This window comes from Geospiza fortis, unplaced genomic scaffold (assembly GCF_000277835.1).
Source record: "Geospiza fortis unplaced genomic scaffold, GeoFor_1.0 scaffold408, whole genome shotgun sequence".
In the NCBI taxonomy this organism is placed as follows: domain Eukaryota; kingdom Metazoa; phylum Chordata; class Aves; order Passeriformes; family Thraupidae; genus Geospiza; species Geospiza fortis.
The window spans coordinates 2,774,093-2,787,072 of record NW_005054330.1 but is presented as its reverse complement, the minus strand read 5'-3'; the positions used below and the strand labels follow the sequence as shown (position 1 = coordinate 2,787,072).

The window sequence follows — 12,980 nt, the reverse complement described above, 5'->3', positions numbered from 1 at the left end:
TGTTTAGGGAAATAAATGTTGCATATAGGAAAACAATTGATGAATTTATAATATTCATGTCAAAAGTTGTTTAGGTTTTTTTTCCTGGAAAAGCTGCTCTCCATATAGATTTGTTTATTGAATTTATGCTGACTCACAGTCAGACAAAAGAACTCTCTTCATTTTTGCAAAGCATTAAATGGAGCAAAATGTAGTTTGATCTCTAGATGTTAAAAATGCAGGGAAAGGAGTAGACTCTTCAGATTTTCCTGAACTAGACAGGGCCCATTGAGAAAAAAAGCCCTGCTTAGACTTTGCATGTCTGTAATGTAAAAAGTCTTGAAGTACTGTGGGAAGTAACATTTAACTTCTCCAGTCAGTCAGGTGAGGTAATTGTAGTGTCTTGGAGGGACAGGGCCCCATTTACTGGGAGGGAGCAAATAGATTGAAAAGGCAATGTGTACACTTTGCAGCACATAATTCTGTAATATCTTGTAGTACAGCTTTAAACTGATGGGAGAGGTAATTAACCTGATGACTAATTGAAGGAAAAATGCTCTTTAAAGTGAATTTTGGTAGTAGTTTTGGTGTGCAGAAGAATGAATGTTGTTTGTCTGTCTGGATGCCTTTTCCTTCTAAATCATTTGTCTGTACTGCAGAGCTGTGCTCAGTGACTGCATCTCTTAGTATCACAATCATCTGTTTTAAGCAATAATTGAATCCAACTCTTTTTCATAACAGTAGTGAATCCAGCATCCTCTCAAACAGTAATGGCTTTGCATAATTTTATTTGACAATGTAAGGAAAAATATATATGAACATCACTGTCTTGTATTCATCCCAAAGTAATTCTGTGTCAAGTGCTTTATGTAACCATCACAGCCCGTTTTCACTGAGATTTATGGAGGCTGGTGTGGAAAACATTTGCTGTTGTGCCCTGTACATCTTTTAATGCTTTCCTTTCAGTCACACCCTTAATGGAGCTGAAGCCCAACGCTGGGAGCGACAGGGCGTGGGTTTGGAACACACACGCTGACTTTGCAGATGAATGCCCCAAGCCCGAACTTCTGGCAATCCGATTCCTAAACGCAGAGAGTGAGTGCCCTGGCACTGAGCTTGCACTGATTGTAAACTGTTATGTTACCCTGCTTGTCTAAATGCTGCTCTAAACCATTGTTGGAGATATGCTGTATCTCACCCCTGCATGGTAGTGTTAGCTAATTAATTCTTTATCGGAGAGAAGTCTGTTAATCACTTAACCTTATCTGTTGACAAACAGTGTAGTAATTAGGTTTACAGTAATATTTGTACAGTTTCTGCCCTAGGCACTTTCTTAACCTAAGCCATTTCATGTAAGTGCTATGCCAATTAGAATAAAACTACAGGCAGTTAAGAGACTCACATACAGCTTACTTTCATGTAATTCAGGTGCTCAGTTGTAGTTAAGATTAGATTTTTGCATTAGAAATAAGGAAATCCTGACCTGATATGTCTGCGTTAGCAAAATATCTGGGTTGGTTTTTCTTTTTTTAATTAAGTATGTAGTATCTTTTGTTTTGATTAAATGGAACCCTCAATGAAAAGTGCAAGTTAGACCCATCATACTAGTTGGTGGGTTTTTCTGGAGTGACTACACTGAGTACCAGAAAAGTAACTCTAATAATGGATCAGCTAGGATTAAATCAAAGAAGTGTTTGGAGGCAGAGGGGATTTATGTTGTGTTGTTTTGTTGTTGGGTTAGGTTTTTTTTTAAGGAGCAAAGTGAAAAAGTGTTGCATTTCTTGCTTTACAATTTGCCACACAAATTTAGTGTGGTAGTCTCCTTTTCTCCTTACATACTCAATGAATCATAAAGCGGTTGAGCATTTTAAAGCTTGATGAATTGGACTACATCAGGAAAGAACTTAGTATATCTTGCCCCTTTCCTTTGCCTTAAGTTTCCAGTGTCATTTTGTTTAGCCAAATAAACCTTTCTGGTCCACCTGCTTAGTGCTTGCTTCATGATCAAGTAGGAAGTGAAGGAGCAACTACTTGCTAATCTCCAAAAAGTCTTTCTCTCTTTCTGGTAGAGGCTGTTAAGCTTATTGAATGGTCTGTCTTGAGGGAATAGTCCTTTCCTTCTGTTTCCCCTTTGCAGTACTGACTAAGCAGATGTCAGGTGAACAGACCCAAGTTTGTCCTTCAGGTGTCTCTCCTGTTTGAGATGCTGGAAAAGGAATCGATACAAACACTTCCTGGACTGGTTACTAAGTGTCTTCAGAATTCCTGTGGGGCAACAGTGACCTCCTGTGGTCAACCAGACCAGCCTGGGATGCCAGGCTAGTACTGCCTTGCTCATTGTGGTGTCAGGAAGCTCCTTGCCCAGGCCATTTTTGCTTGTATTACTTGTGTAGAGACATTATTGCTTGTATTACCTGTGTAGAGACATTATTGGAATTTGATCAGCTGCTTGCAATGGTTGTTGAATCGAGTGGTGGCTTAGACCAGAAGTTAATGAAGATTATGCATTGTTGGCTCTTACAGTGAGGAGTATCCCTCAGGTACAGAGTCTGAATGCTGTACTGGTGAAACAGGCATTATCTTCCTGGTGAAACAGGCATTATCTTCCTTTGCTGATGCTAAGGAAGATACCCAGTTATGGTCAGGTTGTGGAAGACTCTTAAGTTGTAACACAGCTGGCAAGGATAGCAGTTCACAGCTAATCTTCAGTCTTTTGCATGTAGTTGTATTAGCAGTCTCTGATGTCATATTCCTATTCCTTTAGGCTACAGACAGCTGGGAGTTGCAATAACTACAAAACAGCTCCTGCTGGCATTACATTTTGAATATTTTGCAAAATAAGTTGCTTTAGTAACTTGCTGAAGAAGATGAATTGCTTTTGCACAAAGAGGTGATTGAAGAATTTTGTATCTTGTACAATTTAGTAGATTATTTCATAAATCCCTACAAATTTTGTTTACACAAAGCTTCCCCTAGGGTATCTTTCTTCAAGATTAGAAGTACTCAATGTTGTGAGGCAGTAAAAGTAATGAAAAAATATTTTATCTTCACTGAAACAGATGCACAGAAATTCAAGGCAAAATTTGAAGAATGCAGGAATGAAGTAGGCAAGACAGCAAAGAAAGGTAAGGTGCTCTCAGTGTACTTGGTGCCATTTCTGAGCTGTGTGAGTGGTTCCAGTAGCCTGGAGTGTTGTGTTCCAGCAGACTCACTCTGTGCTGAACTGCAGCCTTCAGTTCAGGTGCTTTTCTGTCTGCAAGAGTAAGAGCTCACAGGAGTGACGATGGCCTTCTTTCCTGTGGAAGGCTGTTACAGTTGCTGTTGGGACATGGCTGCTTTGGAATGGCTGTCAAGGAAATATTTATGGCTTATAGTAAACAAATGAGCTGTGAACACTGCAACCACAGTGCTCTTTCTTCCTTCCAGGTCCCTTTCCCAAATTTTGCAAATGTATAATCATGCAAGTATAATATGTAACGTTTTTCATAGTTGTTAGTGTGTGTGAGGTCGTTCACAAGTCTCTAACAGATTATTGCACCTCCCTTTAGAATTGCCTTTGTGATGAGGCATGATTTACCATGTAAATAAAATAAACATTTCTATCTTTCTTAAGTACAGACTACCAGTGGTCTGCAGTCAGCATTTTTCATTACATTTAGATTGGAGTTTTCCAGTCATAGGAATTCCTATGCCCCAATTTCAAACTGGGGAAGTTGACTTTGGGTTTTTTGGTTAAGATGCCAAGAAACAAAGGGCTTGTCTGGACACTTTATTGGTAGCAGCACAGCTGGCCAGATGCTACACATTCCTCAGTCCCTGTGATTAAGCCCTTGTGTAGTGATTAATGTATATGAGTGGTGTTACTTGAAATCTGACATCTGAAGTAATTACCAGAGGAAAAGAATGAGTCACTGCAGTGGTCAGTGAAGAATATCTTTATTTTTGGCCAATACCAGCTGTCTCTCCCCACCCCCTTCACCCTCTACTCTCTTCTAACAGGAAAATCCATTACTGCTTGTATGTAATACCTTTCCTAACCAATCTTTTAGCAGGCACAGACAAAAATGATAGTGCTGATAAAGTTGCTGAAAAACTAGAAGAGCTTTCTGTAAAGGAAGAGAGCAAAGAATCTGAGAAGAAAGAGACCAAGGAAAAAACTGAAGAAAAGCAATAAAATCATCCTGGGCCTTGCAGTTTTTCCTTTACTTTTTTCTTTTTTTAAATTTTTTTTTGGTTATTTTTTTAATTTTTACAAGGGACTTTATATGGAACTGCATTCAACATTCACATTGTTTTTTCTAGGCTTTTGCCCTTTGGAAGGTGTCTTCAGAAAAATTCATTCCCCAGTCATGAAAATGTACTGTGCTAACTTTCTTTTCCATAGTGGAAACACTTATTTACAGTCATCCAAAAGAGTGAATAAAATAAACTTGAAAACAGCATCAGGGGACAGAACTGAGTTTTCTGTATACTGTAAAGGCTTATGAATACACTTGTTTAATTGAGCTACATATCATCATTCCTGTGGATTAAGTAGGTTAATAGACTTTGTCAGCAGGGAAGATTAGGATTGCATTTGTGTTTCTTGTATGGCTTCTAAATTGTAATCTAACAGACCTTTCACACCTGCTGCTGTGTGTACTGAGCAGGGAATGTGCCTGTGCTGCTTGAAATGCAGCAGGCTTCTGGAATCAGGCAATAAGAGCATTCCTGGCACACTGCCTCTGCTGATCCATCAGATGGTGAAAATAAAGGTGGGGGACAAAATTTCTTGTGTCAGATTTGAGAAGCATTTTCTTCTCACAAAATGAAATCTGTGCTTCACCCCCTGCCCCAGATTTTAATTTTACAAAGGCTTGATTCTAGCAGAAAGCTCCTGCTGTTGTCCCAGATCTTCCATGGTGCTGCTTGCTGACTGAAGACAGCTGCAGCAGCCTGTTGTGCTGAGGGGTGTGCAAAGGATCTGAGCTGTTTGAGTACCTTCCTGAGAGATTCCCCTTGCCAGCATATTGTTGTAGTCTCAAGAATGTACAGGTCTAAAATGTATAAGCTTTTTTCCTAGGGCTCTGGAGCTTGTGTTTTTACAAACTGGAGGAGTTTTGAACTTCACAGATGTTTGGTAGGGAGGCTGTCCTTGGAGAGCAGCAGGCTGGAATTCACTTTGGAACAGTTAATTATGGTGCACATGCTTTGAGGGACACCCTCCTTGCCACAATGGGCAAATTGGGCAAATCTCTTCCCTGCAAATGTTTTTTGTTTATCCAATTTCAAATTAGTGCTAGAGAGTAAGAAAATAAACTATAGTAAGCAATAAAATCAACACAAGTCTCATAGATAAACTGAATTTTGTTGTTTAACACTAATACAAGGATTGTGTTAGGAATAGAGATGAAATTCTATAATAGTTTCCAAAATAATTATGAAAACTGGACAAAACTTGCTAAACTGTAAGACTGAATGATTTTTGACATGGGATAGCAAGACCTTTTTAAAAGTCTTCATGAAGAGGCTTTTAACTCAGTCAGGTTCTGCAGTCTACGTAAGGAAAATATATTTTTAAAAATAAATCATGTCTTTCTTCTTAGCACTGCCTTTTGATGCTACAGTGAATGAGTCTTAAATCTGGAACTGTAATTAAGGTACTCACTTCATTCAAACAGAATAATTCCTTTGGTGTTTTGCACGTTCCCTTCAACTACAGCAGATATCAAAAGTCTGTTAATTAACAAAGATGGTTGAAAAGCAAAATAAAATGCTCTTTAGTGTTTCTGGTTTGGAAGTAACAAGACAAAGCTATTTTGAAGTATTTAACATTTGAATGTAAAAGCCAAATCTTATCCATGAATCACTGTAAATGATCTGATAATGTCAAACTGTGTCTAAATTGATAGAAATGACTTAAAAATTTCAAAATAAACTTAAATTTTCATTTAAAGGATTTGCTTTTTATTTTTAAAACTCTTACTGGGAATGCATTTTTAGTCTGCAGGGGTAAAGTGATGAAGGCAGCAAAATGGGTGAGTTGCATTTCACTGTCAAACATTGTACAAAAGGGAGGGGGCAGCACCTGAATGGTTTAATTTGTCTGAATATTAGTTATTGATGACTCCTGCTTGATGTTATTACTCTCTCTTCTTCCCCTCTTACTTCAGCATGCTTAAATGACTTCAAGACGTTTCCATTCTTGTTTAGGTTTAACTGATCTGTGTTTACAGTTCATGGACTGCAACCATCCTTGCAAGTCTTCAGTCTCAGAGAGCAAAGTTAAGAGAGACCACTCAGTCAAATAATTTCTCTGGGTATCATTTGGCTGAAGAATGTTTTAGTCCTCTAAACTAGAGGATGGTCATTCAATGTTCTGGTCACTTTAGCTGTTCTACATATTAAAAAGCAGTAAGTATTTTTAAAGTTATCTCAGTGAAATAAGGCTTGCTGTTTTGTGCTGATCATTCTAATGATTTAACTTGCCTATAGGTAGACTGCCAAGTGAAGATTTTTTTTTCAACTCCTAATCCATTTTTTATAAAGAAGGAAAATACAACAGAGTTAATAAAGCATTGTTGGGTGCTAAAGTCTGCAATTCATACAAATTTCCTGCTGGCTTCAGGTTTAGAAAGATGCTATATAGCCAGGCTTACGGATCCAGTCTGGTGGTCCAAATGGTTTTGTGTGTATTTGCTGAATGGATGAATGTCTGAGGACTCCTGAGTGATAAATTCAACTTTAAAATTGTTACATTTTGACAGGCATCAAAATAGTATCTATTTAACAGCAAGTTCAGGTCTTAAAGTCTACTTACAGAAAATAATTCAAACTAGTTCCCTCTAGATCCCATGTTAATTATTTTGAAGACTACATTAATCTGTTGGGGTTTTTTTCTCTAGGAAAAAGTTTGCATTAGTAACACACTAAATGTCTCATTCACAGATTGCAAACACTCCCAATTTGTTGTGTTTTAACACTAAATGTTGATTTTTTTCCCTGTATAATAAGGTAGTTTGTATCTAATACAAGTTCTCAGTGATACCAAAACCTCAGAAAATTAAAATTCTTCTCATCACTATGCAGATAGGAGAATGTTGTAAATTCTTAATTTTGATGCAACATGCTCAAGGAATACCTGTATGTAAAGGGAAAAAATAAGAATATGAGTGCTTCTTTGGATTTTGTTGCTACCAGTTTGAGTGTTGTCCTCTGGTGGATGCTGTGTGTGGCTCACAATGAGTTGTGCTGAACTCTGATGTTCCTCGGCAGTGCTGGGCCTTGTGCTGCTCCATCTCAGTGCATTCCTTCACACAGCTCAGTGAAAAACTTGAATGTTACTGGAAACCTTTCTCTAAAAAAAATACTCTGAATCAGAGTCAGAAAACTCAGCTTGACTCCTTAGTAATATTAAATTGCACCTGTTTATGTAGAAATGGAGACAATGGTGGAGATTACATTCCAAACTGCCCTGCTGGGTTTTGATCTGTACTAATAGGCATTGGCTTTCAGTGCAGAGCCCTTACAGAGTGGGTGATTATTTAAACCAACCTCAAACCTCTCCAGTTAACTTCCCATTGCTGTCTTTATTTATGCCCTCCTGTTGCCAGGACACCCATCTGTCCTGGCTGCTCCAGGTTGTTTCTAGCAAGCTGTATTTTCTGAGGTATCCATGGCAAGCCAGTGTTTTAATTTTGATTAGCCAAACTAATTTCAAAGTGTTTTTACATTGCTGAGGTCATGTGTAAACTTACACTAGTTCAGTGAAGTGAGCTGTGTATAAAGGATTTTGGTTTATTTTATGATGGTTTATTCACGGTCTACTTTAAAGGTTTTCCTAATTAAATTTAGCTAGAATTACTCTTTAAAATAGAAAGAAGAGGAATTACCAATTTTTTACCAACCCTAACTAAATCTTTGACAATGTATCATTTTCAGAGTAAGGAGCTAAGGAAAACTTAACTGCAACAGATCAGAATTATTTTGCTTGAGGAAGAAAAGTTTGAAGTAATGAGCTGTAGAGTGGATTCCACATGTAAGTGATTTCTCAGACTCTAGTTTGTGTGAAAACAAAGTGCTTCTCAAGTAAGCAGCTTGTGCAAGTAAGAATAAGGAAATAAATACTGAGGTTGTGAAAACTGACAAGCACGGGAGCAAAAATATTCCTAACATTTAAGAGCTGAGTAGTACCTACAGCTATGCATCAGATTTTGTAACCACTATATTTTTATAATATGCAGATTTAGGTATACAATATCTTTGTCCACTTAAGTCATATTAGACACCAACCACTGACTTAAGACCTGTTAATGTTTTTAAGACTTGTCAAACTAGTTTGCTGTAGTCTAGTGAAAATGCAACTTACATCAGATCCATAAATAAATTACATTTGTAGAAATGCACTTTTTTTTTAGTTATTAATGGTGCAGGTAATGTTTGTGGGGTGTATTTTCTGTTACAGCAATATAATGTTTCAAGTACAAAGAAGGTACTAGCACAAATCTGGATTAGATGTTGCATACAGCAAATTTCTTTTATTTTGTGGAAGGTGTCTGACTACCACAAATATTTCATCAACTTTACAGTCTTAAACATGTTTCCAACTTTCAAACTGGGAAAGTCCAGCTCATTGTTTATCAGTCTTGACTGTACAAATTTACATCAGCTGATTCACTGTACTGTAGATATGAACTGTTTTATCATGATGTGTAATTTACTTACAACCTAAGAGAGAAGCTAACAGTGTCATGAGCTCTTGCCTATTCATGTTGTGCTGGCTGGCCTCATTTCAAATAGTTTAAATTTCATCATTTTCTAATGCTTTTTTCCATAAAAGCAATTATGGCTATTGTAAACATCAACAAAGATGGATTGGGCATGAAAATGTCTGAATATTTTGTATGCTTGGAGGATATTTCTCAAGACTATTCTAACAGGTATAATTAAAGTTACATTGCTTCATATAAATAGTGCTTATCAGTTTTAACATCTTGTTTGCTGGTTTATGAACACTGTTGGCTTGCAGAGTTCCAGCAGCATCATTTACAGTGATATTTCATTTAGAGGAGGAGAATTGCACTTTACTAATGGTTTTAAACAGGATGGTTAGTAAATCTTTAAAACTGCTTGGAGGCCTTATTCTGATGTAAGTAGTTTTTTTGTAGGGATCATTTAGGAATCAATATGCAGAGGTACTAAAGTCTCATAGTAAATGCAATTTGACATGCCCCATCACTGCTGTTGGGAAATACACCAGATCTGTTCTGACCAAATGCCATCCCACAAAAAATAGCTATTGGAATCATTAGAAAATTTTCTCATAAATCGGTTAAGGCTGCTGAGAAGTCATTATTAGGCAATAATTTCTTGATTTATCTGATAAGAAATGAACAACTAAATTAAAATTGTCATATTAAATTTCTAGTGGGTAACTTACTAGGCCTGGCTGGTACCCAGAACTGTCTGGCCCTTGCTTGGACTTTTGGCAGCAGTGTGAAGCACAAGATGATGCAGGTTTCTCTGTTCTGAACACTGTAAATTTCAGGGGAAAACCAGCTTTTATTAAACAAGGAATTTGTGATCCTTGAGAGTTCTCCAAATGACCCTGAACAGTTTGCAGGTCATCAGTACTACATGGGCTGGCAACAACATTTGTAGTTGTAAGAAAATGCAGTAAGAAAAGTATTATTTATTGTGGTCACTGTTAAATGGCAACAGCAAATTCAAGCTAGGAGCTAACTTGCAAGTGACCAATATAATATTTCAGTACTTTCAAGTGTGCAAAATAAAATAATTTTCTTAATCATGAAGCTAAGATTTCCAGCTAAAATTAGTGCTGTGACTTGATATGAAAATTGCATGGCTTTCAGGCTTTCTTGATTCTTGCTCTAAGTTTCCTTTCATCTTGCCAGCTCTGAGAGGGGTACCCTGCCATGTGGCTCCAACACAGCTTCTGTGGTTGGCCCTTCCTCCTTTGGGGTAAAACCTCAGAGTAAAATCTTGCAAGAAGACATGCAATTACTAGCCATGCTCTGCCAGATTATTTTTAGGTTGTTCTTTGTAGCTGTGTTTGTTCTTTGTCATTAAATCTTTCCTTAACTCATGCTGCCATTGCTGTTTACCTCAATGCTGCCAAAGTCTTCTGGCATGGTAATAAGATAGTGTGAATCCAGAAACTGCAGTCCTTGAAATAAAGGTGTTCCAGGAGAGCAATTCTGAGACATGCCTGTTCTGCCTTAGTCAAGTCCTCCTCAGACATCCTTAGTGTTTGACAGGTAAAGTCATCTGACTGCTTTAAATACACTTGGCTTGTAATAACAAGATTGAGTGTTGCTCAGCAGCGCTTTGTGCTGGCTTGAAAACAGAGTGTTCTTGGGAACTGGAGTGTTAGTGGGAAGGAAATGAGGTGAGCTGTGGGAACTCTTGGACACAAAATTACAGAAAATTACTGCTTTTTGATAGGTAATCTACAATGTGCACCAGAAAAAAGCAATCCCAAAGCCCAATTCAGCATAACACTGTAGCCTCGTGACATGGAATGTCTCAGCCCCCTTTTGGAAATGCTGGGTCTGCATGACTGCACAGCACAGGTGTCATGATCCACAGGATGATTGTGCAGCCCCACCTGGCTGGCACTGTGATCTTCAAGATCTGTTCAGATTGGAGATGCACCTCTTGTTGCTATGAAAGGTACAATTCTTTGTGTCCTGATAACTCACAGTTATCTTTAGTGTGTCTCTCTAGAGAAGTGTTATGTGATTGGGATATTAAAAAAAGTCAAAGTTGCTTGCTGCTGAGAGCCTCCTTTCAGAACAGGAATGGCTTGAAAGATTGGCCCAGCAAATGGGGGCTGATACTGCAAGATTGGATCAGCATCAGTGTGTCAGAGTGATAAAGGGAAAACCATTCTGAGGAGTGGAATGAGCAGAAGTGCTGAATCCTCCCCACTTGCAAAGCTGTCTTTGAGAAGCAGACTTTCTAGAGAGGAAGGAGTCCTTAGGGGAAAATACAATTGAAAATAATGAGGTGCAGAGGAGGCATAGTCTCCTTAAGAATAACTCCACAATTCACATGAGGGAATGTTACTGTCCCAGAAAGGCTTAGTCTTTAAAAAGAATGAAATTTAAATAAATCATCAGACTCCAGATATGTATCTTAAAATGAACTTGTGACTATTGCTTCCCAGCTCATGCTAGAAACTTGACAGGATGCTTTTGTGGCTCACCTAGAAAGGAAACTTGCAGGTCCGTGCTAAAAATGCAGATATGACTGTCACTTGGGAGAGAACTTTTTTACTATTTTTCAAGACCTAAGAAATGCATTTCAGTAAATCTCATGCTGTCCATTACAGGACATTCACCCAACTTCCTAAACAGTCTATAATGCTGCTTAGGATAACATTTTTTAGATTAAAATAAAAATATCATTAGAAAATCATCCGGAGTTCTGTTTGCAACTTAGATTCTTTACCCAGACTGTTGCTTGAGTGGGAACGGGGAAGATGATGAAACTGATGTAAGTGATGAAGTCTGTGCTTTTGTCAAGTAAGTGGTGCTAAACTAACTCATGGCCCAGAGCATTAGGTGTGCTCCTGAAATGGAACTTCCAGCCCAGTTTTGTTGAAAAGAGACCCAGTTGATTCCCTGGAGACCACTCAGCAATACACATCAGACCTGGTAAGTGGAGGTGATGGGGAGATTTGCTTCCCAGGTGTGCCTTTGATCTGATTTAACATGCTCATGTAGCTGCACCTGAAGTCTTTCAGCTTCGTATGCAGAGCCTGGTTCTGCATAAAATTGTTGACCTTTTGATTAGTTACAGGGGGTTTGAGAATAATTAATTCCAGTAAGCTGGCATGACAAGGAGTAGTGAAGCGTAGGAAACATTCAGTCCCCCAAGCATGCAAAAATAACTTTAGGTAGATGTTTTCTTTCCTGGTCCTTAAAAATTTAAGTCTGGAGATGATTTTAAGTTGCCTTGTGGCTTTAGTCTCTTTTGGATTAGACTTTTTTTCTTTTTGGTGAAGCAGGGCAGTTGTTAGCCAAAGCTGAGATTTCACATAGCCATATATGTCCTCAGGCTGGAACTTGCTGGCTTATGTTAAAGCTGATGCTCAAAATTTGGGGTTTTGCTTGGTTTGTGGTTGTGGAGGTATTTTTTTACAAACTGCAAAGTTGACGACCCTTACAGGTTTTTGGTTGGGTTTTACTTGTTTTGTTCTTAAGACTTTTAGCACTGTGGAACTAATCAAGTCTCTTAAAATGAGAAATTATAAATGTCCTTTCTGAACAGCACTGCAGTGTACGCCTTCTAGGGCAAGCTTGCTTTTAACAACACCCAGCAGATGCTGCAAATGTGGCTTTTGTGTTAGGCAGGGGTTACTTTATCTGCATGTTGGCAGCTGCAGAAAAGGGATTAGCTGAGAAAGAAAGCAGGAGGGAGGGAGGAGGATGTATGCAGCTCCCGGTCTTGATTTCTAAACTTCCAAGTGGCCTTGAACCCTTCTTCCCATCGGAGGGTTTCCTTGAGACAGGCGAGCTGCTGGGTGGTGCCCCCGAGTGTGAACAGAGGAGCCATTCTTACTGCTCTTGGGAAAGCTGATTCGGTGAACTTTCTGTTGTTACCTTAAATTACCTCTTCTGTCTGCCTCCTGATGCTAATGGATAGATTTAAAAGAGCGGAGTATAGTGTAATTTCAGTTATGTTTGCACTCAGTTATGGATTTTGGAATCAGCTAAATTTGGCAGAGTGCAGCAGTTCCCTTAATGCTGTGACTCTGGGTGTAGCAGAATGAAAAGCAGGGTTTATTCCCTAACGAGCACGGCAGGATTCGCTCGCAGCTGGCCCTGTGCTGCAGGGCCCCGCTCGGCGCCGCTCCCTGCGCGGACCCCGCAGCGCTCCGCGGCTCCTGCGGCGGTGCCGCGTCCGCAGCCCCCTCTAGAGCCCCTGTTCAGGGAGCTGCTACAGGAGCTTCGGCGTCCCACACAGCGCCCCGTGGAGCTCACTGCATTGCCATTTTT

The 12,980-nt window shown here is 39.0% G+C and overlaps 1 protein-coding gene and 1 non-coding gene across 2 annotated transcripts in view; both read left to right on the top strand.

Moving 5' to 3' along the window:
- RANBP1 (RAN binding protein 1) overlaps positions 1-5,914 on the top strand; it is a 10,580-nt gene extending 4,666 nt beyond the window's left edge. The window contains 3 exon segments of the mRNA XM_005421447.2: positions 946-1,074; positions 3,039-3,104; positions 4,029-5,914. Coding sequence (XP_005421504.1) covers positions 946-1,074; positions 3,039-3,104; positions 4,029-4,153 — 320 coding nt within the window. The 3' untranslated portion in view covers positions 4,154-5,914.
- Positions 3,182-3,313, top strand: LOC115947925. Its single transcript, XR_004081779.1, has one exon. It is a non-coding gene; the product is annotated as a small nucleolar RNA SNORA77 (small nucleolar RNA).
- Positions 5,915-12,980: the final 7,066 nt, after the last annotated feature.